The 27,888-nt window shown below is 43.1% G+C and overlaps 1 protein-coding gene across 1 annotated transcript in view; it reads left to right on the forward strand.

Moving 5' to 3' along the window:
* The window catches only part of PLEKHA4 (pleckstrin homology domain containing A4), a 55,331-nt gene that overhangs the window by 9,927 nt on the left and 17,516 nt on the right, over positions 1 to 27,888 (forward strand). Inside the window, 11 exon segments of the mRNA XM_042473778.1 lie at positions 15,956 to 16,063; positions 18,563 to 18,673; positions 19,443 to 19,515; positions 21,257 to 21,357; positions 23,024 to 23,045; positions 23,048 to 23,089; positions 23,092 to 23,137; positions 24,883 to 24,941; positions 24,944 to 25,136; positions 26,329 to 26,896; positions 27,335 to 27,412. Coding sequence (XP_042329712.1) covers positions 15,956 to 16,063; positions 18,563 to 18,673; positions 19,443 to 19,515; positions 21,257 to 21,357; positions 23,024 to 23,045; positions 23,048 to 23,089; positions 23,092 to 23,137; positions 24,883 to 24,941; positions 24,944 to 25,136; positions 26,329 to 26,896; positions 27,335 to 27,412 — 1,401 coding nt within the window.

Consider the following 27,888-nt stretch of genomic DNA (forward strand, 5'->3'; position numbering starts at 1 on the left):
TCATCTTGGCCTTCATCCTCCAAAGCTGGACATGTTGGGAACAGGACCTTCATGCCACACCTGGGAAAACCCCAATGGTTCAGTGGAGCTAGGGCTCATATATGCAAGGATGCCATCTGCTCCCAAACTCAGGCTTCTTCAGTTCCTTTGAGATGATGGATTTTCTAAGCTGCAATAGATTTCTGTGAACTAAGGATGGCTTGGTTTTGAATAGACAATGAAGTCCCATTAGCTTTATAAAAGACCAGCTTCTGGTAGAGATGAAAAAGGATGAAACTAGTTTGCTTGTTGATATGAACTAAAGCAGCAGTGGGCATTTTGGTTTCTCTACAGGAATTGTGATGATGAATGCTGCAACTATGAAACTTATAATTAAATCACCATGAACCACAACTATCACTGTGAATTCACTGATGTTGTTCTTGTTCTTGTTGTGTGCCTTCAAGTCATTTCTGACTTATGGTGACTCTAAGGTGAACCTATCCTAGGGCTTTCTTGGCAAGATTTGTTCAGAGGGGATACCATTTTACAATGCCATGTAACCACCCTCTCCCATGGATTTTGGTATCCATGGGGGTTCTTGGAATCAAACACCACTGGATACCAAGGGCCCACTATATAGTTATTTGTTTTTTTAAAGACCATCCATTGGTATAGTCAGTGATACTTGTACTGTCTATCAATCTCTCCATGTAAGTGACCCCATCTTTGGTCCTTTTCACTTTCTCCAGCTTATATGCCACATTCCCTGGCTCTTTAGGGGCTGAGGTTGTCATTGTGTTGTAGATTTGCCTTTCTTTTTGCTGTATTTCCTTTGCTCTAGTACTTTTGCTTGACAAGCAGAAAGGAGGGGAAAGTGACATTTTGGGATTTCAGTTCCTGGAGTTCTCTCAGTTAACATGGCCAATGGGACCTATAGCCATGTCAACTAGGGGATTCTGGGTGTTGCAGTTCAAAAAAGATAACCTTTCTGAAACTGGGGATAAACTGGAGAAAGTCCCACTTGACTGGCATGAAAATAAATTAAGAGGGAGAGTTGAAATCTTCTAGCCATCCTAATGGTGGCAGTGTGTGTCTTCAGCAACCCTAAGACAAACTTATAATGGGATTTCTTGCCAAGACCAGTTCAGAGGGGATTTGCCATTGTATTCCCCAGAGGCTGAAAGAGTGTGACTTGCCCACGATCACCCAGTGGGTTTCATGGCCATACTGGGCATCAAATCTTGGTCTCCAGAATCGTAGTCCAATCCGCAAACCACTATGCCAAACTGGTTCGTCATCCTGTTAATGGGGAAGAATTAAGTTTTGGAAAGGCAGATGGGGGACTTGACTGTTTGGCTGGGGATGTGGGCTTCTTCCTTACAGTGCCTTCTTTTCTTGACCATTGAGCCTAATGGGTTAAATGCCTGGAGCAAGCTTTGGGATGGCTGGGTGGGGCTGGGGGTTATGTGGACACACAACCCCCTGTGACTGATGCAAACTATGTAGCTGGCTGCTCCTTGTTCGCCCCCACAACCAGCTGCCCCCGGATCCTTTTGTTTCAGCTGCTGCGTTCAAATGCCAGTGGATGAATAAATAAAGGGATCCAATGGCTGAGAAAGTACTGACAGCTATTTTGCCACCCCCACCCACAGCCCTACAACTAACTGCATCCCCACCCTGATCAACGATGTCACTGGCAGTGGTCAGGGATTCATCTCTATAGTCCTGCCTAGGACCCATTGCAGAGAACCATCCTTGAAGCAAGGCAAGGTTTGGGGGAGGAATGGATGGGATTTTTGGGTGGGGGCCTTGAGTATATGTTAGCAAACCAGAGCTTTGTGGTTGCTGTTGCAATTGTCGGCCCCCAAGTCATTTCTGACTTATGACTACCCTAAGGTGAACCTATCCTAGGGTTTTCTTGGCAAGTTTCTTCAGAGGGCATTTGCTATTGCCATCCTCTGAGGCTGAGAGAGTATGACTTGCTCAAGGTCACCCAGTGGGCTTTTATGCTTGAGTAGGAACTTGAACCCTGGCCTCCAGAGTCATAGTCCAATGCTCAAACTGCTAGAGAGGTTCCTTTTATTGTGGATGACATGCCCAGGTTGATCAGACATCCTTCTTTTCCAAGATATGTCCTACATTTCAACCTTCTGTTCAGGAGGAATTCCGAACTGTTCTTCATTTTGAGCATGACAAGAAGCGCGCATTTATATTTATATTAGTGTTTTTAACTTTTATTTGGTAATGTCCTACATTTTACAGCACCTTGTCATCCTTTGCAGTTATGACATCTGGTCACCCTGTCTGGGGGATGCTGGGAATTGTGGTCCAAATGAATGACTTCTCTAAGCTGTTGCACTGGGCAATTTAGCTGCCTATCTATTTTAGAGTCTCCTTGGAATGGGATTTGTGCTTTGGTTGGCTGCACACTTATCTAGGTTTACCAGCAAGTTTTAACCAATTGACCATTGCCATTAATTGGTTGGCTTGGTATTACTGTCCTTGGCTTCCTGATTTATCATGGATCTGACAATAGTCAAAATTTCTGAAAAGGACTGGCCCTGTTCAGGCTGCAGAAATGTTCTGATTTAGCACCAAAGTGCAGTCAAGTTACTTCCTGGGGACTGCAACTCCCAGCATGCACCAGTAGCCATGCTAATTTGTACTCCAAAATTTATTTCTCCCACAGGTTCTGCTCAGTACTGTTATGAGACAGATGCTAAATGCTGGGTACTACCATGACAAGGGGGAGCATTAATTTGGGGCATGTCTTGTGATATCATTGGCTAGTTCAACCTGCCTTGGGCCAGATGCAATGGAAAAGAAACTGAGTAGTAGCCATTCTTTTGAGCCTTAAAGACTCTTAGTCTTGTTATATGAAGGTGGGTTGTGTTGTACTGTGTTGTTTTTATTATATTGTGCTTTTATTACTTCATGTTGCCCTGGGATCTGCCAAACTGATCAGCTGCTCCTGATCAGTTTCCAAAAAAGAAAGAAACAGTTGTAGTTAATGGGCACAAATTTGGTGCCAGTCCCTGGCATACTGTGGGGCAAACAACCTATCAGTCCAACACATCGGATAGCTTAGGAAACACTGGCACACCTGCCAACATTTCACAGATGAAAACTGGGATATGTGTGGCCAAGAAACATCAGAATTTAGTCAAGGTGGCAAAAGGTATTCACGAGGAAGAATCCACAAGCTAAGAGGCTGCAGCAATTTACTTTTGCTTGAGTGACTGGGAAAAACACATTTCTGTCCTCTCCTTTCCTCCCTGTTGTGTTAACTGAGTCCAAATTACTTTTGCACTTTGAATGTAGTTTGAAGCAGTTGAAATACTCTGAGGATAAAGGAGGAAAGCAGAAGGAGATGACAGAAACTGGGACATTTTAAAAGCACCTGAAAAAGAGGGATGACAAAGGATTAATTAGGACCATCCCTGCCAAATTGGGACAGTCAGAGTGTATGCAGTAGATTAAAATACACATTAAAACCTAATAATAAAAAGGTTTTAAAAATTAAACAACTAATCCTAATAATAATATTAAGACAGTTTACCATTAACCCAGTTTACCAGTAACCCATTGACTCAGTGGGTTTACTTTACTTGGGACTGTCAGGGCTAAGTAATGTTCTTTCCTGCTTGCCTTTGATGAGAATGTTTTTTGGCATGATACCTATGCAGGAATCCATGTGGAAAACATTATAGAATTGATCACTGGGGGTGGATTCTTGAGGGATGAGTTGAAGCCAGCAAGAATCTAACAGAACCTTGCTTAAAAATCCATTTGAATGACCTATTTTGGTATGATCTTTTCCATGTGTTTATCTCCCCTTCATTGGAAGCTGTTCTCACTGAGGATGGTGTTATCTTGAAAGGAGACCTAAGGTTTAATTCTTTTGTTATGATTTCTTAAACAAGGTTACTGGATAAGCAAGAGAAACTTTGCAAGAAAACAGCTGCTGAGTGGTCTGAATGTTGGAGTAAGACCTATCCATGTGTTAATGGTAGAGCCAGCCAACTCACACAAAAATAATTTCATCAAATTAAGACGCAGAAGCCTCAATGCTGCAGCAGGCAGATACATTCCTGCACATAGGTACTAACCTATGGACGTTGAAGCTCTTCAAAATCATTCCATGAAGAAACAAATCACACCCTCTTAATATGCATATGCACAGCAACGAATGTGCCTATAGGTTGGGCAGAAATACCCTAAAGGCACCAGATCTCCTGATCTTGGAAGCCAAGCAGGGTCAGCTCTGGTTAGTAACTGGGTAAGGGACCTCCAATGAATATCAGGTGTTACAGGCTATATTTCAGAGGAAGGGACAGGCAAAACCACCTCTGAGGATTCCTTGCCTAAGAAAATCCTATGAAAATCATTGAGTTTGCCATAAGTTGACAGACAATCTGAAGGTGCCGTGCGTGCACGCGCGCGCGCACACACACACACACACACAGGTTGGTCAGACATCATGACCTTCATATGGGGATGATGATTGTCAAATTGAAGTTGCAGGATAGCAATGAATAGAACCTCTTAAAAGATTTTAATCTAACTGATTCTGAAATAAGGTCCTAAATATATCTCGAGTAACTTTGCTGTTTATTTATGTTCAGGAGTGCCGTCTAACCAAAACATTAATGTTTGGTCAGGAAATATTTTATATATTAGTTATATATTTTTAGCCTGTCTTTACCACAAGGGATTTAGAGCGGCATGCATCGCTCTCCTCATCTCTGTTTTTATCCTGATAACAACCCTTTGAGGTAAGTTCATGGTGACTGACCTAAGGTCATCCGTTGAGCTACATGGCCACTGTACTTCCCCTTCCCAGCATCTTTTCCATCCCCACTTGGCTTATTGTAGGAGTGAGCAGTTATGGACCTTTCTATGGGCCTGAACAGGCAGGCCAAAATAAAGCTGCTTCTGGTCACTTTGGAGGTATGCTGTTTAAATGACACACACATCTTAAGAGGCCAGAAGCTGCGCCAAAGCTGCACTCCAGTCCTTAGGACTGGAGTGTGTCTTTGGCACGGCTTTCAGCCTCTTAGGATGCATGCAGCATTTAAATAGCATATCTCCAAAGTGACCCAAAGCAGCTTTATTTTGGCCTGTCTGTTTGGGCCCTATGTCTTTGGTCTGCAAATCACATCAGCCCTAGGCAGCAAACCTATCATGGAATTTTAGTGGCAAGATTTGTTTAAAGGTGGCTTTGCTTTTACTCCCTCTGAGGCTGACAGTGTGTGAATTCTCAGTGTGTGAGAATTGAGTGTGTGAGTGGATTACCATGGCAAAGCAGAGATTCAAACTCTACTCTCCAGAGCCATAGTCCAACACTCAAACCATTACCCCACACTGTCTTTCTCATCCCACTCCAGTACTACCAATATATTACTTGTAATACTTCATATGATCTCACAATCTGCAGCCTTGTCTCTTCCTCCCCTCTCCTCAATTCTGTGAATTCTTGACTCTGTAAGTCAAACTCAGTGAGTCTGTAGCTCTTCATTTAGTAGACAGTTTATGTCATTAAAGAAAATCTGGCATCAAAAAAGCAAATTCTAAGACCTCCTAATTTTTTTTTTTACATTCTGTGCTCCCCATGCCTTCCCTGTACTGTTAGCTGCATTACATGGGTGATCCTAAATCACAGATGGAGAACTAGCAGCCCTCCTAATGGTACATAATTCCCATCATCCCTGCTCAGCATGTCAGGGATAATGCAAGATGTATTTTAACATGATCTGGGGAGGAAGCTGTCATTTTCCCCAGCTCTGACGTCAGGGGGATGGTGAATCTGCTCTGGGTTTTAGCCTGAACTTTAAAGGAGCTGTCCAAGCTGCCGGAACTGGTAGAAAGCTTTCTGCATTTTGCATGGCTTCTTTAATTTCTGGACTACGAGTGCCTTCATATCTCCCCATGACAATTGATGTCTCCACTGCCTTAGACCAGATCACAGCTTACAATCCTCTCTGCTTTCCAGTTGGAGCTGCCAACATGCAGACAGGGTTTTACAGCTGATCCTTGACCAATATGCTTACTTTTTTGCATTGAGCAAATGGTGATGTTTTGGTCTGTGTTGGAAAGAACTTGCCTGCACTAATTTCTGGACACGGTTTCCAGTTAAAGAGATAGGCGTGAGCCATTCTGGTTAGTTGATCTGTTTGTTTTCCTGGTTGGTTGGCAACCTTTGAAATCCTAATACCTTGTGGACTCTTCCCACCATACTCCCTTTCCATCCCCAGTTCAGGATTCCACAAATCATTCCATGGACATTAGTGGGTGCACTTGTCTCTGCTGTACAGCTCTCTAAACTTTGAAATTAACATCAAAAGCAGAGACTTGGAAGTTACTTTTGGGGCTACAGCTTCCAGAAACGCCCAGCCAGCATGACTAGTGGCCATATGGGCTGCAGAGTGCTGGAAGTTGTAATTTCCAAAATGAATGTTTCTAACCCTGTTCTATGGAGTTTTCTATGTCTAATGTGCTTTTGTGTGCAGGTGAGACTTTGACTGGGCTTTTGCCCTGCCTCAGAATTTTACATATGGTCCCAAAGTTGCCTTTCATTTATATTCCTCCTGCGTTTCATCACTGTTTTCCTTGTCCATTTTCTCTTAAGACCCAAAAAGATCCTTTGAGGAGAGAATGACAGAATCACTATTTTTTCCTCTGGTCCCCAAATCTTTCACATTAGAGTAATTTAAAACATCAGCTGAAAATTTAGAAATACAGGTTAAGCATCTAGGAAAAAAGGTCAAAGTCGCCAAAGGAATGTGAAAACAGCAAATACAAGAGTTCAAGGTGTGATTGTCACTACCTTACTCTCTGCAGTGCTAAAAATTGGGGAATAAAGGAAAATTTTATTGGGGGGAATTCCTTCCTATAGCTATACCTCAGTAACCTTTACAATTATTTTTTTCCAGCTAACAAGAATGATCAGCTCATTCAATTTTGAATCATGCAATATGAGAGACTCCTTGAAATCTGAAGTTTCTCATAGTTGGGACTTAATGGCATTTTCTGTGCAGGAAAGTTGTTTTTGCACAGAAAAATGAGATTCCATGTGTCCACAGCCCATTTGGGGTTTTCTGACATTTGGGAAGCTTTTCCCCCTCTCTGTAATTCAAATATGTTCAAATATTCTTTTCGGCCTAAATCAGAAGCCGATGGGGAAAGAGTTAATCCTACCAGACAGCTGCATAAACTAATTTGACCATGCAAACATTTCATCTCACCCTGACCTTTGGCCAAACTGTGAAGTGCCATAGTAAAGACATGGATGGTGTGAGGGCATTTCAGAGTTTTTCTGCTGGGGCCCTGCTGGGTTTCTGTGTATGTGTGTGTGCCGTGAAGTAGCACTATGGCGGGGAAGTTCATCTTCTTGCCAGAGGTGGGGGCGTAATGACATAGTTAAACATGAATGTCAAAACCTGCCCTGTTAACCTCTCTCTTCTTTCCCTACAAAGCTTGCCTAGTTTTAATGACTGCTTTTTGCTGCTTTAAAAAATGTGACTGATGGGAGGAGGGCGCTTTCCTTTTTGTATGCCTTTAGTTGTAAGGCTAGTAGACAATGAAGAAAGTTGTAGTCCAAAACATCTGTAGGGTTGTGGGTTTCTCAAATCTGGCTGAGTAACTGGACCCATGGTAATTGCTTAGTTTCCTTACCTAAGGGTCTTTAGTGTTAAAAGACCAGCAACTTGCAGGTGTTCCGAAGTGTCCCCCTGGCAATGTAACTAATACTGTAGTAAGAAATGGTGTTACATCTGAATAACTAGAAAGCAAAGGATTACTTTTTAAAGTAACTATTCTTTCATAGGCTTGGATCTGTAATGGTAACATTATTAAAGTACAGTGAGCCCTTGGTATCTGTTGGGGTTTGGTTCCAGGATGCCCTGTGGATACCAAAATCTGTGGATGCTCAAATTCCATTAAATACAGTGGTGTAATGAAATGGTGTCCCACATATAAAATAGCAAAATCAAGGTTTGCTTTTTGGAATTTATATCTTTTGGGAATATTTTCAAGCTGTGGATGGTTGAATCTGTGGATGAAGAATCTGTGGATATGGAGGACTGACTTTAACTCCCCAAACACTGGTCTCATCTCATTTGGGCCTGAGGCTGAGAAAGAACATAGCTCCTGAATGTGTTCTTGAGTGTGGTAAGATTTGATAACACAGTTTATGTCCTTAGCTGCTGTGATACATTGTTCAGCGCACACAATCCAGAGTAATATGAGTCACTAGTATTGCATATATTTTTTCTTGTTAAACTGACTCCTGTTCCTGCAGATTGATCTGCAGACATTAGCAGGTGATTTTGGCTTCTATAGAAGGCTTTGCTGATTTCCCTCTGCCTCCCATCAAACTGGTCTTAAGGAGGCTCTGACACACTATACAATTATAGCACTGTGATTCAACTTCAACTGTCATAGCTACAGCCTAGGACAGCGGTAGGCAATCTTTTTGAGCCGGGGGCCGGGTTGCTGTCCCTCAGACAACTGGGGGGCCGAAGCCAAAAAATAAATAATTAAATAATTTAAAAAGAAATTATATATATAAATAAACCAGGACAAATGTAGGACAAAATTTTCAAATGGAAGACACTTTTTTTAAAAAAAATGGAGGACACGTGAAAAAAATTGCTGATTTTTTAAAAAAATGTTAATATAAATGCATGTTTCTGAGGCTTCTATAGACAATTGCTCCCCAAAGGCCCCAGCGGCAATCGGCGGCAGGACCGGGCTGGGGCCGGTACCAAGGCCTCGCTGGGCCGCATCCGGCCCGCGGGCCGCAGGTTGCCTACCCCTGGCCTAGGAAATCTTGGGATTTATAGTTTATTGAAGAAGCAAAACTCTCTGGCTGAGAATTCTAAATCCTTAACATGCAAATCCTAGGATTCCACAGAATGCAACCAGGGACAATTAAAGTGGAAACATGGCACTATAAATGTGTCGTGGAGAAGAGCCCAAAGCCAAAGGGTCAATTTAAAACAAAGGGCAGGTGTGTGCAAGAGCACTGATTAAGGTGAGAGGCAAGTCAGATGTTTGAATGGAAGGAAGAACTTATTTCATTTGACATAAGATTAAAGAAAATTTCTTCCCATTCCAATATATTTTCAAAAATGTTTTATTTATATTTTACATTTCCCCGGTCAGCTTAAGCTGGTATATATAAGAATTACCTCCCCCACTACCATGTGCGGTTGTTCAGATGGAGAGAGCGGGATTGGATCATATGTGTTTCATAGCTCATTGGGCATTTGATCCTGGACCCCAGTCTGATACTCTTTACCACTACATGACACTGTAAATCAGTTAAGCTCTTGACACAGCCTATCCACTTTCTTTCTTACAAAGTACATGATGGGCTTGTTAGGAACTAGCAGACCTCCATGTCTTTTAGGAAGACAAGCCTTTGGCCTTCCACCTCCGTCTTCTCTCCCTATCATGCCCTCCCCAACTGTCTTGATTTGGCAAGGACAGTCTGGATTAATCTTCTGCCATCCCATTTTTTCTAGCTGTTTAAAAAGCCCCAGTTTCTCTTTCCTCTCTCATTTCTCGCTTTGACTCCAGCTTACTTCAGTTGCTGCAAACTGAATTAAAACTTCAACAGTAGTTTGCACTCAATTAACCTAGCAGGAGGGGAGAGTAGAAGAGGGAGCAGAATCTTGCCTTCCCTGTATACTCAGGCAAAAGCAATCCGCTGCAGCTTCTCCTAGCTTGTGCATCCCTTCTCCTTAATACCTTTTGCCATCCCAACTGCACTCTGATGTTGCTTGGCCACACTTGTTCCAATTTCATCTGTGAAATGTTGAAGGGTATGTCCTCCATCTTGTTGGCTCCTGCCCCCCCAACTGAAATTTACATCTTTCTCTAAAGCTCCAGGCAAAGGCAGTGATGCGAGTATCCTTGATCTCTGTGTGGGTGGTTGAACAAGGACATTTACGAACAGATCTCACAATGTTCCCCTGGTTCTTGAGGGTCAGGGAGGGGAGGGGGCTTGCCAGCATCAATGGCCCCCATTCATCCATTTGGCGTCACTGGAAGGGTGAGAGGTGGGAGGAAGGAATGGAATGCAAGGGGCAAAGTGTGCCAGGGATTTATAGAGGTGCCCTTGTCAGTTTGGGAGCATGGGACAAGAGAGGGTTCCCAGCCAATGCTGCATATGGAAAGAGAATTTTGCACCAGTAGGCAACATTGCTTGGGCTACATCCGGAATAGCCATTCACTATTTTCATAATCTCCTTTGTTGTGAACTGCAGTGCTTCGAAGATTACTTTTTTTAGGATTCCCAGAATCCCCCTACAAGCACAGCCTGCAGCCCTTCTGACAGTGGGATTTAGGGATCTGTCCTCTAAATATGAAACTTTTCAGCTCTGGACAATTCCCAGTCCCCTGGGATGGATTTTGAATCTCATTGACCTTCAGATAGGATTGCCAGTTAGAACTATCCCAGGGCCTAAGATTTCAGGGTCAAAACCTAGGGATGATCCCATGTGATACCACATGGATGGGCCCTAGTACTGTTACAATGAGCAGCTCTTGGTGATGTTCCTAAGCATGATAGACTAAGCATCAAATATAGCTGCACAGAGTATTATTTATTTATTTATTTATTTAGTGCTGTAGATTTGCACAGCGCTGTACATAAAAACAATAAATATAAAAGAGTAAACCTGCCTATGGCGTACAATCTAAGAAATGATGGGATAATACATATAAAATACATAACAATACAGGAAATGGTGCAATAAAACAGGCAACAAAAAGAACATCAGATAGCAAGTGACAGTCGAATAGTACACATGCACACTCATATGTTTCAAGATGGTGCTCTTGCCCTGAGCTTCTTCATCCTTGTTCCTGAATTCATGGAACCCTATCTGCAAGGTTGGAGGGGGACATTAAAATATATAAATTCAAGCTGAAACTGAAGAATAGCAGGCTACTGAAAAGTATAGTTTAGTTTCCATGATCCTGTATGGGTATTTAACTTAAGTCAACACTCAGGTAAAGCCCATTTGTTCAACTGGGGCTACATCCACACCACAGAAATTATCCAGTTTGACACCACTTTAACTGCCATGGCTCAATGCAATGGAATTATAAGAACTGTACCATATTAAATTTCCTACACAATGATACAAATGACACTCGATTTCCATTATCACTCCACTGGTTTTGTATACTTTCCACCTATTCATAAAATGAATGATGGTACCTCTTGCATTTCATGACCATTTGACCTTATTATTTACATTCTCCCAACTCTTATCAATGGTGTGTGTGTGTGTTGATGAAGTTAGCTGTAATAGCCCACAAAAACCTATGCCACAATACATCTGTTAGAATTTCCAGTCACTGAGAATGGGGTTTTACTGACCCAAGGAATTTGACCCCCTTCCTAAGATTGCAGAAGCAGCATAATATGCACACCTGCTCTATCTTGCATATATTATCCAGGTCAATGAATGGAACTCCCCATGGCACAGAACATTGATTTATTTTTCAAGTTGAAAGAATTCACAGCCTGGGGGCTAACGTGCTTTCCATTATTGCAGCTGTCCTCTGAACTTCCCTTGTTTCTGTAACTTGAGTGTCAGAAAGACCTTGCCTACCTCTCTATACAGAAGAAAGAAATCTAATTATAGGCAGTCATACCTTCTTTTGAATCAACCAAACTGGGTATACCAGGTCTTTTGCTTTGTCTTTATGCTCCAAATATTAGCCTTGCTGAACAATTTTAGTTGGTGCGTGTACACATGCATGCCTTCAGGTCACTTGTTGACTTATAGCAACCCCATGAATTTCATAGGGATTTCATTGGCAACTCCTATGCTTTCCTCTGCACTATAGCCTATACCATCTGGTATTCTTTAGCAGTTCCCCATCCAAATACTATTCAGGCCTAACCTTGCTTAGCTTCCAAGATCAGACAGGAACAAGAGGAAGGAAGTGGTGCACTCAAGTCAATATTGAGAAATGCACACATTGAGATGAGGACTGAGCATAGTGGCTTCTGGGAAGCATGGGATGTTGAATATCAGTTGGAAAAGAAAAACAAGGAATAGAAGAGTTTATCAGCCAGCCTGAAGTGCTGTAATTGTAATGAAGGGAGGATGGCATGGAACAGCCTTGCTGCTGAAGAAGTGAACAAATAGTGGCCTTTCAGACGCTGTTGGACTACAACTCCCATCAGCCCTAGCCTACATAGCCATGGTAAGAAATGCTGGGAGCTGCAGTCCAACAACATCTGAAGGGTCATTTTTGCCCACCATGTGTTAATGATAAGGGCATATTGCAACATTTTGGCCACACTTATTACTACTCCAAAATTCATGATACCAGGAATTATACATGGAATCAAAGCAGATAAACAGTAATGTTTACAAATCAGTTTCCAAGTATGAGGTTCTAAAATGCCAACCTAAGTGAGAATCAGAAACAAACTCTGGGTATTAAAACCGCACATACTGTATTATGAAATGGGATTTTGGTGTTTAAGAACAAAGGGCCATTAATGGTAGAGTCACATTGCCAAGGGAAAGGGTGGAATTTCCCATCTCACCAACTCGACACTCTCTTCTCAAAAGAGAAGCGTTTGCCAGACACAAGCAGGTGGGTTTGGTCCAAAAATAACTAAAGGGAATTCACTGGCTTGAGGGTTGAACAGGGGAGCGGGCTGAAGGGTTTCACCACTCCATTCTGTCTTTCAGCTTCATTTAAAGATGAAGGCAAAGCATCAGTGAATCATGCAGCTACTATATATGCATGTCTGTATGCATATGCACTCAAAAAATTTCAATAAATGTTGATAACTTTGCATCTCCTGCTGCTTCTGGGAAACTTGAATTCTATGCCCAGAAAAATAAAATCCTACTCTCAACATAAGTTGAGTGAAACATATGTTAATGTACTTATGTTGCCCAATGGTGCTTGATTTTAAGGAGGCCTTTTCAGAATTTGCTATGAAGGGAGCAACAAAGTGATATAGCAACTCTGGGAAACACTTGGGCTGGGAAGGCGTGTTGAAAGCCAGCAGAAAATGAGCAATGAACAAAAGCTTGCCCGCAGATCACAAAAGGTTTTGGCCAATCTTGCTGATGTATTTTTAGAACATTTTCAAACCCATGAAGTCAAGATATATCCCATAACAAGACAGAATCTGAACTGGCCCTATCATTAAGCAAAGTAAGGCAGCCGTCTTTTCATCAGTAGATACAGGGAAGCAACAGGGATGGCAGTGTAGAAAGACAGAGCTGTGTGTGTTGTGCAACCTGTCCAGTGCCCACTAGGCTAGCTTGCTATCCTCAGGTGTGGTGGACAATACTGTTGCATCACCATTGTTGGAAAAAGGAAGGAAGATGCAGCTGTAACACTGGTTGGCCCTTGCATAATGAATCGGGGAGATGTGATTTTGTCCTTATTGCTGTCAGGCAGCTAAATGTCCTGGGTCAGCCTTGCATTTAAGGGCTAGCCTGGAAGTCACTTGGCAAGGTTTGTTCAGACTAGAGGCACATATATGAGAGGGAGAGAGAAAGAGGAAGGATGGCATACTCTTTCTCTGTGCCTATGCAGCATAGTAGTTTGAGTGTTGCACTATGACTCTGAAGGCCAGGGTTCAGTTCCCAGCTCAGCTATGAAAACCCACTGGGTGCCCTTGAGCTTGTCACATACTCTCAGCCTCAGGGGAAGGCAATGGTAAACTGCCTCTGAACAAACCTGGCCAAGAAAACCCCATGATAGGTTTGCCTTAGGGTCGCCATAAGTCAGAAACTAGTTGAAGGCACACAACAACTGCCAATGTAAACCTACACCAGGCTGTTGTAGGAGTCCTAAAGCTTTCTCCATCTTTCTTCTTCCAGACTATTAAAATGTTTTGCAAGCTCACAGTTTTATGAGCTCATTGACAGGACTCTCAAAAGCCCTGGAATTTCTCTTCCTTCTTGCACAATTACAATTGAAAGTCAACCCACAGCCTTCAGGCAAGGTCCAAGAGGATTACATTAAATGAGATGAAAGGGATAGAAAGACATGATCAGACAGCAGGGAAAAACTTGGGAACTGACCAATGAGTAGGAAGATGGGGTGGTAAAAGAGAGGCAGTTGACCGTGAAACTAAGGTGGGTGGTTGTGAACAGCATTCTCAAGGAGTGGCAGGGAATGTGATGCTGAGAGACTGCTCCAAACACAGAGGATATGGGATGCCAGAAAGCACAAAGCTCACATGAATGCAGAGGGGATGAGAAGAGAAAGGAATGGGTAAGAGTGAAGCTCTAGAGTGGCTTTGAATTCTCTCATTGTGCTCTACATGGAATGAATAATCACCACTTATGTCAAGATTTGACCCAAGTTGGATCACACAGGTGAAAGTACCCATACCAGTCATCTGAGAGAGAAGGAAAAAGAGGCAGGGAAGAAGAGAAAAAGCCAGAACAGAGGGGTCAAGAACAGGAAACTTCCATTCTGGTATTAAACTTTGCAGGCCCTGCAGAATACTGAGCTGTGCTTTAGTTGTAAATTATGTATTCCTGCATGGTAGTATGTTGGACTGGATGATCTTTGTGCTCTCTTCCAACTTTATGGTTCTATGGATTCTTATCACACTAGATTAACAGTAACAGGATTTAAAAGTAGAAAAAAACCCACACACAAATGCAGGAGGTTTTTCAGATGACGTTTCTCCCAAACAGCAATAATACGAAAATAAAGGGAACAGAAAGTGAACAAAAACGACACCTTTTTACTTTTGGGAAGATCACTTTCCACTTGCTTTGTTTTCACGTTCTTGCTCTTTGAGAGAGACATATCTGAAAATCATCCCACATTTGTGGATTTTTTTCCACTTCTAAAATCCCGTTTCTGAGCGGGATTCGTCTAGTGTGATAAGGCTCTATGATTGTATGTGTGTGTAAGGCAAGAGAGCTGTAACATGAAACTGAATTGTGCTTCCCCATCCCCACCCCAGTTCTGGATTGCCATACTCTGCCACTGTCCAGATTTTGCAGGGATAGTCCTGATTAATCCCTTGTTATCCCACTTTTTCCCTCTGCTTTTAAAACGTCCCATTTTGTCTCTCTTCCTTCAGCTTTCCTTTGTGCTTGGCTTACATCAGTTGCTACAAACCGAATCAAAGTGCAAAAGTAGTTTGAATTCAGTTAACTCAGCAGGAGGGAGAGAAGAGAAGGAACTAGAATCTTTCTTTCCCCCGCATTATCAGGCAAAAGCAAACTGCTACAGCCTCTCCTAGCTTGTCTGTTCTTCCTCGTTACTAACTTTTGTCATCTCGACCATACTCTTGATTTTGCTCAACCACATATGTATTGATTTTCATCTGTGAAATGTTGGAGCGTATGGATTGGCATGCAGGCTGACTGGGTTTTAGCCAAATTCTGATTTACACAGATGGTGTGTGTGCGTGCGTGCTTGTGTATGCGTGCTATGTGCCTTTGAGTTGCCTGTTGACCTAGGGTGACCACATGAATTTCAGAGGGTTTTCTTAGGGAAGGAGTTGTCAGAGTTGGTGATATCATAGAGACAGCATTGCAGAAATAAGGATTACTATGGAAGCTAAGCAGCCCTGGTTAGTACATGGGTAGGAGACCCTCATTGAATAGGTGCTATAAACTATATTTCAGAGAAAGGAACTGGCAAAACCAACTCTAACAGCTCTTGTTTTCTGAGATGCTGTTGACCAGGGAACCCTTCATCTGCCTATTTTACTTGGCTCCACAAAGTGCATTTAGCCCCAACTAATGCTACTCATTCCTTTCCTTCCTTACTGTTTTTGGACTACAACATCCAGAATGGGAGTGTGTGAGTTGCAGTCCAAAGCTCTGATACTGGAAAGGTTAAGTCTGGTGCTCTACAGTGCTCTTAACCACTGGGTCCAAAGTGGAGTTTTAGTACCTACAGTTCTTCCAAACCATTGCTTGAATGCCAAACATCCTCTGCTCTCTTTCAGGTAGTGTTGGGTCAGCCGGGTACCATGTCAGAGGGGGACCGGCCAATAAGCAGCCTCAGTCAAGCCAGCAGCACCGTCACCATCTCTTCAGTCTCCATGGGAACCAAGGTTAGGCATCAGAAACAGTGTGGTCAGTGCGGACCCTCCAGGTGGTAGCTGGAGGGTCCTGTAGCCCTTTTTGTATATCTTCCTGAGTCATATTGAGCTCACACAACCTCATTCTTTTCAGCGTTCCAATGTTATGTTTCATTCAGGAGTTGATAGCTTGTGCTATTAAAAAACAAATTCCAGTCCAAATAGGGGGAAATTATACAGTTGTTGTTGTTGTGTGCTTTCATATTGCTTCCAACATATTCTGACCCTAGTGTGAAAACTACTTCTTGAAAACCATACATGTGCTCCCTCCTCTTTGTTGTTGCTGTGTGCCTCCGTGGTTTCAGACATATGGAGACCCTAAGACAACTGCATCACTGGGTTTTCTTGGCATGTTTTGTTTGTTCAGAGGGGGTTTGCCATTGTCTTCATCTAAGACTGAGAAAGAATGACTTGTCCAAGGTGGGTTTCCATGTAGCGTTGGGAATTTGAACTCTGGTCTCCAAAGTCCTGGTCCAAAACTAAAACCACTATACCACACTGGTCTTTCACCACATTAGTTAGGAGTCCTCAAACATTTGTAAATTTGCTCCTGTTATCTTGTACTACTACCATTACTACTACAGCTTGAGTATTCTTTATCCAAAATCTGAAATCCAAAACGCTCCAAAATCGAAAATGTTTTTCATGAGTGGCTGAAATAATAACACCTTTGCTTTCTGGTAGTTCAGTGTATACAAACTTTGTTTCATGCACAAAATTATTTAAAATATTGCATAAAATTACCTTCAGGCTATGTGCATAACATGTATATGAAACATAAATGAATTTCACATTTAGACTTAGGTCCCATTTTTGAGATATCTCATTATGTATATGCATTTATTCCAAAATCCAAAACTCTTCTGGTCCCAAGATTTTTGGATAAGAGATACTCAGCCTGTATATATTAATTTTGTGTCCTGTCTTTTCCCCTAAACTAGAACTCACAGTGGTTTACAAATTAAAACAAATATAATATAATTAAAACATACAAAAATATCTGTAATAAAATGGAATTTAACTATTAACAACACGGATCGCAATTTAAAATTATGTAATTAAAATGTTTAAAAAGAACACAATTAAAACAGTACACCAGACTCTTAAAGCCCCTATTCACTTAATTACTAATAAATGTCCCCAACATAGGTTTGCTAGACTTTTCAGACATCAATATGGGGCAGCCCTCTCTGTTGCTGGCTATCTCAAGGCTGGCTGGTTTATGTAAGGTGGTCCTATATAAACCTGCCACAAATCTTGCAAGAAGAGGACCTCTTGGGAGAATTCCAGGCTCCTGTGAGATTTCTCCCTGGAACTTAGAACTGTATGGAGTTTATTACATGGGATGAATCCTGTGCAGAAAATAATTTTAAACTGAAAATAGCCCGCGTTTGCGGGTTGTTTTTCAAGTGACGTTCAGGGTTAGCCTAAACAGAAAATTGAAAAACCCCACATTTGTGGGATGTTTTGCAGGCGATGTTTGCGTGAAAGAGAAATAATGCAAAAATAACCTGAATTCAAAGTCGCCTAAACCAGCTCCTTTTTTACTTTTGCTAAATTACAAAAGTACAAAGAAGTTTTCCATTTGGATTATTTTTGCATTATTTCTCTTTCATGCCAACACATCTGACAAACAACATCCGGATTTTAAAATCCCGTGTCTGCACAGCATTTTACCAATTCACCCTCTGTGTGATAAACCTGTAAGAGAAACTTTCCTCTCATGAGACTTTACAGTCACCTGTAAATCTGAGAGCCAGAAGAGAAGGTGCCAGCCACTCTTGCAACAGACAAGCCATGGAGCATTTGGTATGGGACAGAATGGCTTCAGATGTGGGTCTATATGTTGCAAGTTCAGCTGCTGTTTGCTCTTCCTACTCTCAACCTCACAGGCAATAGAGAATATCATAGGAGCTACAATTTGGGTCTCTTCTGCCAGCCAGCTGAGAAAAACAAAAACAAAAACAGCATTGCCATGTCAGCTGTGATCCCAGCTGGCAATCCCCCATAATTTGCTAGATAAGGATATTTTCCAGCCTACCAAATGCTTGGGGATTGTTTTGTTGGAATTGTGACTGGTGCCCATTTTCAACAACTCAACAAATATGGGAGTTGAGACATCCTACATTGCTCTAATATGGGACCAGAATTCAAGCCTCCCAAATAAATAATGTCCAGTTCACTGAGAGCCAATATGGTGTAGTGGTTTGAGCATTGGACTAGGACTCTTGAGATTGAATCCTTACTTGGCCATGAAAATCCATTGCCTGGGTGATCTAAAGCAAGGCACTCTCTCTCAGCCTCAAAGGAAGAGAAAGACAAATCCTCTCTGAACAAATCTGGCCAAGAAAACCCTGTGATAGAGTCACCTTAGGATTGTCATAAGTGGGAAATGACTTGAAGGCACACACAATAATAACAACAATCACTATTCACAAATTAATGTTGTATTTATCTGTTTGTCTTCCATAGCGACACTCAACCCGGCCTGTCCGGAAAGTACACACTTTTGGAAAGAGGGCAAACTCCATCAAGAGAGACCCCAACTCACCTGTCATCATGCGTGGCTGGCTTTATAAACAGGTAAAAGATAGTGAGAAATGAAGAAGATTGCTTAGCCTGAGAAAGCAAATGAACAAACGGAGAGGATTTGTAGCTGAGGAAATATGATCTAAATAGTAAGACAAATAGCTGTGGGCCTTTATAATATTTAGGGCTCCTTTCAGAACCAGATATGAATAGAAGGCAAGACTGGCTCTATCACTAGGCAAGGCGAGTCAACTGTGTCAGTGAATTATAGGTATTATGAAAGCGCATCAAATTGCTATTTCATTTGTTATATTTGTATGTTTATTTTCAATGATGGGGAGAGGGATTTTGTGGGAACCAAAATAACTTTGGAAATGATGCACCTTGACTTGGGTAGGAAGTCTTGTTCAGCTTCATTCAGGCAGCAAAATGTCTTTGGTCAGCTCTGTTGGTCATCTGAAGCCCAGTATCACAGCAAGCTGGCTGTCCTGCACCACCTTTCCATTTCTCTTTCCAGTGGCTGTAACCATTTTAATATTCTCAACATAATGCTCCTGCAAGGTGCTATGGGAATTCAAATGGCAGTTTGGCTCATCTGCTAGGAGTCGGAAGCCACTGATGCTGGCACCGTATAACTTCATCAATAACAACCAGCAGAGGCAGGGGCCCGCTACAATTTCCTTTGCCCAGGGCCTCAGTAGCTACCCTTCTTTATACTGGGAAAGAGTAGGATATTGGCAGAGAACTAGGATTCAAGAATTCATTCTCAAGCATAATTGTCATTTTTGATGTCATTGCCTCTCTTCCTTTCCTTGTTTTACAGGACAGCTCAGGACTTAAACTTTGGAAACGGCGTTGGTTTGTCCTGTCTAATTACTGCCTTTTCTATTATCGAGGTAATTGGGATTTTTATCCCCCAAAATTCCATCTGAGCCGTTTCTCAGGAAGATCATGGACTAGCGATTCCAGAGGGAGGGTTTTTGCTAGATAAGGATATGTAGCTGCCTACCAAATGTTTGGGGGTTGTCTTGTTGGAATTGTGTTGGTGTGTTATACAGTCAGCCCTCTGTATCCACTGATTTTTTTTATCCACGGATTCAAACATCCATAGTTTGAAAATAATTTTTAAAATATATAAATTCCCAAAAGCAAACCTGGATTTTGCCATTTTGTATACCATTTTACTATCCATTGTATTTAATGGGACTTGAACATCCACTGATTTTGTTATCCATGGGTGGTGGTGGTGGCCTGGAACCAAACCTTGGCAGATGCTAAGGGCCCACCATATAGCACTGGGACAACTGGGAAGCTCTGTCAGCTCCTGTTTTCGGAGGCAAAATTCCTGAGGGACTTACCTGGGAGGAAAGAGGGGGGAAACAGCTTTAAGGGGCATTCTTCAAGGTCACAGAGTGGAAAGTTATCAGTGTCAAAAGAATCAGAATCTTCACCATGGATCAAAGGAAGTTTAAGGGGCTATGACAGAGATTGCTGTTACAGAGATTTGGAAGTTACTTTTAAAAGTAGTTACAAGTACCGCTCCAAGCTTACCCCAGAAGTTAGTACTGTGGGTACAGTTCTTTTTTACTTTTATAATAGTTAGAAATAAGTAAATAGTTGCATTTTTAGTTATTTTCTTAACAACATTAGAATGTTACAAGGTTCTGACTTCTTGTATAGAATGATGATGCTACTCAACATGGTGGTCCATGGACCTGTGCTGGTCCACAAGGCTTTGTTTGCTGCTCTCTGGTAGTTTCCAAGAAAGAAAGCATCCAAAGGGTACAAATAGGGTGCTGGTCCCTGGCACAATGAGGCGAAAAATATCAGTCTCCCAAATAGCCTGAGAAGCACTGGCACAGGACACATCTATGTGCTGAAGCCATGTGCCCCTGTAACTTAAGTATGGAATTTTATGTTGATACAATTGTAATGTAACTTAGTTATGCCATAGTTGTTGGAAAATACACTATTAGTAACTTGTTATTTATAACAAATTACTTCCAAATTGTGCTAGTAGCCTCATAGTCAGAAATTTTATGGTGAGGGTATCTTATGGAACACACACACACAAAAAAGGAGAGAGAGAGAGAGAGAGAGAGAGAGAGAGAAAGAAAATGCATTGTGAAAAAGATTTGAAAAAGCATGTGCTTTACACATGTAAAACATGCACACACGCATTTTAAAATGTTATCATTTAAACAGAGGTGCAGTACATCCCATCACATTCAGCAAGACTGTGTCTAACTGTCGATGGGGAACTACAAGGCATCTACCTCCTCCTCCTTAGGATTTCTTTTTTAAAAAAGCTTTAAGCCAGACTTTGACTGTTCAGCCCTTCAAATAGTAGCTGCCTTTAACCTCGTAGGTCTTGAAACTCCATAAGTAAAACATATGGCCTCCCTAGGAGGCCTAAAACTCACAGGCTGCGTGTGTAAAAACAACAGCCTATTTGTTTAAAGCGTCTTTAATTGTATTACATTAAAAAACATGTTATTGCTGGCTGAGGTTGATGGGATTATAATCAAGTGCATTTGGTGGATGCCAGTTGGCAAAGGCTGTTCCAAAAGGAGCATTGGCACACTGAAATTATTTCTGACTGTTTGGAGAGTTTGGGTGCAAATTATTTGTGTTTTCATAACAGCCGTGAGAGATGGTTTTGGGCAGCTCCCTCTCCTAGCTATGAAATTCGGACAGCGTTCTCCAAGGAGAAGAAGAATCGGCGCTTTGTATTCAAGGTCAGTCCCTTCTCATATTCACCTGCATAGTTGTAGTTTTGCTGGATCAAACCAAGTCTTGCCTAATCAGCTTCTAACAGCAGCGTACAAATTTGCCAAAAATACCAACGTGGGTCATGTGGGTATTAACCTTAAATGCTTTTGCTCCCCACCAACTGGTGTTTGTCCCATGACAAAGTTCCATTTTAATTATCTTGGCAATGTATGGGGATAGACTTCTCTCCATGATGTATTTAATCTTGTGAAATCTCTCTCAGGTTGTTGGCGAAACTATTTTTGGAAGAGCTCCATAATACAAGAAGCCGCCTAGCTCATACTCTATGTTAGCCATTTATTTAGTATATTTGTAGTCTGTCTTTCTCCATCATGGAAATCAAGTCCAGACAGGTCAGGTCTCTCTCATTCACACGTGGATGCATGACCTTGCATGATCTCTAGATGTTAGGAGATGTGGACCAACACTGTTTCCTTCAGCAAACCTGGGACCATGCCCTAACATTGTCACTGCGGCTAAGCCTGTGGCAGTGGTAAAATGAGCTTTTTTGTATAGAAACATATGTGGTGAACTTTGCATTGTTTCCAATTTCTGGAAGCTTTTGGAAATACAACCACCTTGAAAACCGGCATGTGCCTCCCCTCCCCATCTGGCAAAAGGGCTGATTTTGCTCTTTGTTGTTTCTGTGTGCAAGTGGTTTCCAGTGTATGGCAATCCTAAGGAACCATATCACTGGGGTTTCTTTGAAGATTTGTTCAGAGGGGTTTTGTCCTTGTCTTCTTCTGAGGCTGAGAAGCTGTGTGATTGCCTAAGGTCACCCAGTGGATCTCCACAGATGAGTAGAAATTCAACTTAGTCTCTCAGAGTCCTAGTACAATACTCAAACTATACACCACTGATTTGTTGTTGTCATAGTGAATTCAGCAGTAGAGAGTGGTGGGGCACCTGAGAGGGAGCAGCAAAAGAAGCTAAGAATTGTGGCCAGTGTGGTGCATATTCCAATAAACCGTGGAGTGGTGAATCCACATTGGGGTTTATTCTGAATCTTAAAGGCATCCTACCCAAGAGTTGAACCCTACCCCCAATTAGGATAATTACTATAGAAATTCAGATAGGCATCCTCACTGATGTTGCCCATCCTTGGTCTATTCTGATTAGGAGCATGTCTGCAGGGCTCTTGGGTGGTTTTATTTCACATCACTCTCTTGCTTGGTCCTTTCCCCTTATATGCTAGTGATTGTATTGTGGCTATTGGCATGTGAAACACAAGTCCTTCCCCTCAGTTAATTATTTGTTAATATAATAAATGTTGTGGCTGGAATTAAGGCTCTGGCAATAACATTACCAGGAAAAGATGGAAGGGCAATCATGAGAACCTACCAATTTGAGACGGAAAGCTGAACTGAGTCTGAACATCTGGAAGCCAAGAAAGTCTGGCTTCCCTGGCAGAGAGGTTGCTGCGCAGAGAGTGTTGGTCTGATGGTTGTTACTTCCAAGAACTATTCTGTTGGTCTAAAATCAGAGAACAAGGTTTGCTGGCAGCCATGCAGGAAATTCATCCTGAGCCAAAAGTCTACTATGGGTTCAGCAGTGTGTCTATGTATATATCTGCTGCCACCTTGAGATTATTTTGGGCCATTACAAGGACCCTCTTTTCCCCTCCCCTCCCAGGCTGAACATCCCGGCATGAGAACATCATTTTCAGTGCAGAAACCCAGTTGGACATGAACAGCTGGATCGGGCAATGAACCAGTCGGCAGCTGCTGAGTGTGACTATGGAAACTAGTAAGGATTGTTGTGTACAGTCATATGCTGGATTAGTTGCTGGGTTAGTAGCCAAGTTGGGCCAGACCAAGCAAATTTGTTTCCTGAAACAAAAGACAAAATTGTGGCCTTTCCCTTCCAGTATTGGATAGTACCTTCCATTCCAACTTGATCAACTTTGGCAAAGGGGCAGTGCACCAAAGAGACCAGACAAAGTTATGGGATTGTAGGACAAATGTGGGATACATATGGGTTGCCATCCCTGGGGACCTCCAAAACGGGAGAATGTAGGACATGGTTTAAAAATGTGGACTTTTTTTTTTTTTTTTCCTGGACAGGAAATTAAAAAAAAAAGTCCTACATTTTAAAACTTGTCCTAGCCTCGCTGGGGTCTGGAGACAGCGTCTCCCAAGCCCACGCGGCCTGGAGGAATCCGCATTGCGAGACAGCCAGCGGCCTAGCTAGGGCGTTGGGAGGAAGCGTCCTCCAAGCCCGCCAAGCCTGGGCGGTCGCGATCGGGAGCCCCAGCCAGGGCCTCTCGGGGGGGGGGAATCCGGGGGAATCCCCCACTCCCGACCGCGCCACCTTCCCCCCTCCTCTCCTCCTCGCGCGGAGGAGATGATGCCTCCTTCCACCTTCGCCTCCTCCCGCGGCCTGGGGGAGAGGGGCGGCGGAGGAGGGTGGCGCGGGCGCGCGGGGAGGCACTTCCTCCAGCTTCGCTCCTGCGCCCCAGGCAGGCCTTGCTGCCCTTTTCTTCCCCCCCGCTCCCGAGGTGGAGGAGGAAGCAGCGAGGCCTGCCCGGGCGCAGCAAACCCAGGCTGCAACGGGGGTCCCGGTTTTGGGGCTCACCCGTGCCGGGAGGGGCCCCGGGCCCCCAAAATCGGGGATTCCCGGTTGCAGCGGGTTATGGCAAGCCTAGATACATAGACAGTCGGTCGCACTTTCCACATATTTTATAACATGGATTCAAGCCTCAGGCTTGAAATATTCAGAAATGTATAATTCCAAAAAACAAACTTGATTTTGCCTTTATATAAGGGACATTTTACTATGCCACTGTATTTAAGGGACTTGAGATCCTGTTAAATTTTGGTATTCATGGGATTTTGGTATTCAAGGGGGGTCCTGGAACCAAACTCCAGTGGCCCTCTTTACCTCTGTCCTCTCAAGTGAAATGAATGATTGGGGGGGGGAGTAGGGAATACGCCACAGGGATGCTACTTCTGCCCCTACCCCCACCCCCTTTCTACAATCTAATTTTCTGATGGTTGGGGCCGCCAGGGCACGCCCTGAGGTTCTGTGGTTATGGGGATGTGCATCCAAGGATTGTCTAGCAAGTGAGTTCCATAGTAGTACTACTTGTAAGAAGGGTAGGGGAAAATTGTATAATTGTTTTTTGAGTTTTCTATGAGAAATTGAGATTCGGTTTATTTAAGAGCAGAAGTTCAGGCACCCATATTTGTGAGTGGGAGGGAAATTAAACTGCAGGTTTCTGAGACTCACTTGAGTTGGATGATGGGCAGGGTGGGAGAAGTCAGGATTTTGCATTGACTATAGAATGTGGAACATTAATCAGGGCTGTGTGTAGTGAACATAAAAACCTAAGCTAAGTGTTGACCATGCTTGGTTAAAGTTACTTTTGGGGGGACTACCACTTCCAAAATTCCCCAGTCAGCCTGGGGATTTTGGAAGTTGTGTTCAGAAAAGGTAACTTCCCAAGCTCTGACTTAGAGGACAGAGTAATTTTTCTTTCTGCCCCACTCCAGCACCCGGGGTCTACAAAGCCAGTCTGTGTCCACCCACACAAGCTTCGAGGATGTCACAGTGTGCAGATGACTGTGCCAAAGGTTGAAATCGAAATTGCCCGTCTCTCAGAAAAGCAAGAGGATGAAGCATCCTCATCTGAAAGCCTCCACCTGCAAGACAGTCAGAAGGGTTCCCCTTGCCCCAGGAGGATTTCTTTATCAAGTTCTATCAATGGGGGCTACCATTATGAAAAGAAAGAGCAGCCCGATTTAAGGTAAGGACTTGAAGGCACATGACAACAAATTGATAATGGGGAGAACCAGTTTGCCAGCAGAGGACACTATAGGAAGCAAGAAGAAAGTGCTGGCTGTTGGCACCATTTTGCTTCCCAAAGGTGCTACTTTTCTATTGCTAATAACTTTAATACTATTTTAGCAGATATTTCTAATTATTCTACAAAGGGATCATAGAATCATAGGGTTGGAAGAGACCACAAGGGCCATCCAGTTCAATCCCCTGTCATGCAGCAACACAGAATCAAAGCACCCCCCTACAGATGAACATCCAGCCTCTGTTTAAAGACCTCAAAGAAGGAGACTTCACCACTCTCCAAGGGAGTGTGTTCCACTGTCCAATAGCTCTTAGTGTTAGGATGTTCTTCCTAATGTTGAAGTGGAACCTTGTAGCACCTTTGAGACTAACTGAAAGAAAGAAGTTGGTAGCATGAGTTTTTGTAGACTTGAGCCTATTTCCTCTCACACAGTTGAGAAAGTAGGGTCGCTCATGCTACCAACTTCTTTCTTTCAGTTAGTCTCAAAGGTGCTACAAGATCCCTTTACATACTGATTTTTCAGACTAACATAGCTATGGAGATTATCAGATGGGGAAAAACCCGGAGTAAAAGGCATACTCCCAGCAAAGTTGTGCAATTGTGCTAAAGATTTTCAAACACATTGTGCTTATCCAGAACTTAACCCACGAAGGTCCAGGAGTGCTCCAGCAACAAACCATATTGAAGTCCTGGGAATGGTTTGTTGCTGGAACATTCTTGGATCTTCATGGGTTAAGTCCTGGATAAGTGTGATGTCTGAAAATCTTCAGCGCAATTGCACAACTTTGCTGGGAATATGCCTTTTTCTTCTCTGATTTCCCCCCATCTGATAATCTCCTACATCTTTGAATTTGTAATTATGTATGTGTTTGTGCATTTTATGTAGGCTGTGTTCAAAGGGGTCTTGAAGCACCTTTGAGACTAACTGAAAGAAAGAAGTTGGTAGGTAGTATAAGCTTTCATAGACTTGAGCCTACTTCCTCAGATGCATGTTACATTATGCATTATGTAGGTTGTGTTTTTGGAAGAGCAGAAGATGCATTGATGATGATGATGATGATGATGATGATGATGATGATGATGATGATTCTTTCCTTTTTGTAATTCTCTCTCTCCCTGCACCCTCCATTGGCAGCTCTCTGTCTTCCCAGACCCATGGCTGCCCCTCTCCTATTTCCTGCACAAAATTCATCTCCCGGCCCCGATCCCCACCTCCTCCTCCCTCGGAGAGCCCTTCCCCCTCCCCTCCTTCTCGGACCCCTCAACCTTCCCCTCTACTTTCCATTCGCTCCTCTCGCTCCTACTCTCTTCCCTTGACCCCAGCTGAGTCTCCACGGATACCTGACACTCATCTGTCACCTAGTCATGTCCGGCGGAAACCCCCACGGACAGCTGCGGCACAGGCAGCCTCGTGCGAGGATCTGTCCTCCAGGACTTCTCCACGGACTCTCGTTGTGCGCCCCAACACGCCCATGGGGAGGGTTGACATTGCCCCCAGTGAAGCCCCACCAAGCAACCCCTATGCCATACTGTCACCTGCCACCCGGGGGCGCTCTCTGACGCCTGCTGACCGCTATGATGTCTACCCTTCCTCTGAAGACCCTTATGGCAGGCGCTATACTCGGAGCCCTCACCCCAGCAGAGCACGACCTGTGGGTGAGGATGGATTCGCAGCCACCCTGGGGAGGCCGCAACAGAACAGAGTAAGTAGAGGTCCCAGCAATAGTGGACATATAGGTGCTGGGTTTGGGGATGTGGTAGCTTAGTGGTTAAGATGCTGATTCTGATGATCAGAAGGTCAGAAGGTTGGCAGTTTGAGGCTTGAGCACCGCGTGATGGTGTGGGCTCCTGTCACTAATCCTAGCTTCTGCAAACCTAGCAGTTCGAAAGCAAGTAAAAGTGCAAGTAGATAAATAGGTACAACTTCGGTGGGAAGGTAACAGCGTTTGGTGCAGTCATGCTGGCCACATGACATCTTTGGACAATGCTGGCTCTTCGACTTAGTAATGGAAATGAACACCACCCCCTTCAGTTGGTTACGACTAGACATTCTCGACAAGGGGAAACCTTTACCGTTACCGTTACCTTTTTGATGCTTGCCCTTACTTTAAATATTTCACTGATTTCCCCCTTTCTACCAGTTTGCAGATCGAGGTCATATTTCTCCATCAACTGGACCAACCCGTGCATTGGTCATGTCACGGCTTCAGGGCCGACTGGTGAGTACTCAGCATAGATGCTTGCACACAGCACTCTTCAGAGCCTGGGAGAATTAGGGAGATATTTAGGGGTACATTTCCCAGAATTCCCCACAGCCATGCCATCTGGAGAAGGCAGGGAAATATAGTCCAAAATACCTTAAGTTCCCCAAGTTCTGCCTTTTCTTTTTTTACTCACTTTGCCCTGCTCCCTCATTTTCCCGTGCCTGTCTTACCAAACTTACAAGAGCTAGCCCTCCAGAGCATCATGTCTGTTGATTCTAATGTTTCCTATTCCGGCTTACAGTGAACAGGACTTTGTCCACGCTCCCTTTAAAACAACAACAACAAAACAGGAAGGAAATTGTGGGCCAACATAATCTTAATTCTGTGTCAATGTAATTAAATTCTGTGTCAGTTAAAGCTCAGTTCAGCCACATAAATTATTGAAATGAAGCAAATGTTGGTTTTACTTATGGGGTCAAGGGGCTAACTGT

This window comes from Sceloporus undulatus, chromosome 6, assembly GCF_019175285.1.
Source record: "Sceloporus undulatus isolate JIND9_A2432 ecotype Alabama chromosome 6, SceUnd_v1.1, whole genome shotgun sequence".
NCBI classification, from domain to species: Eukaryota; Metazoa; Chordata; class Lepidosauria; order Squamata; family Phrynosomatidae; genus Sceloporus; species Sceloporus undulatus.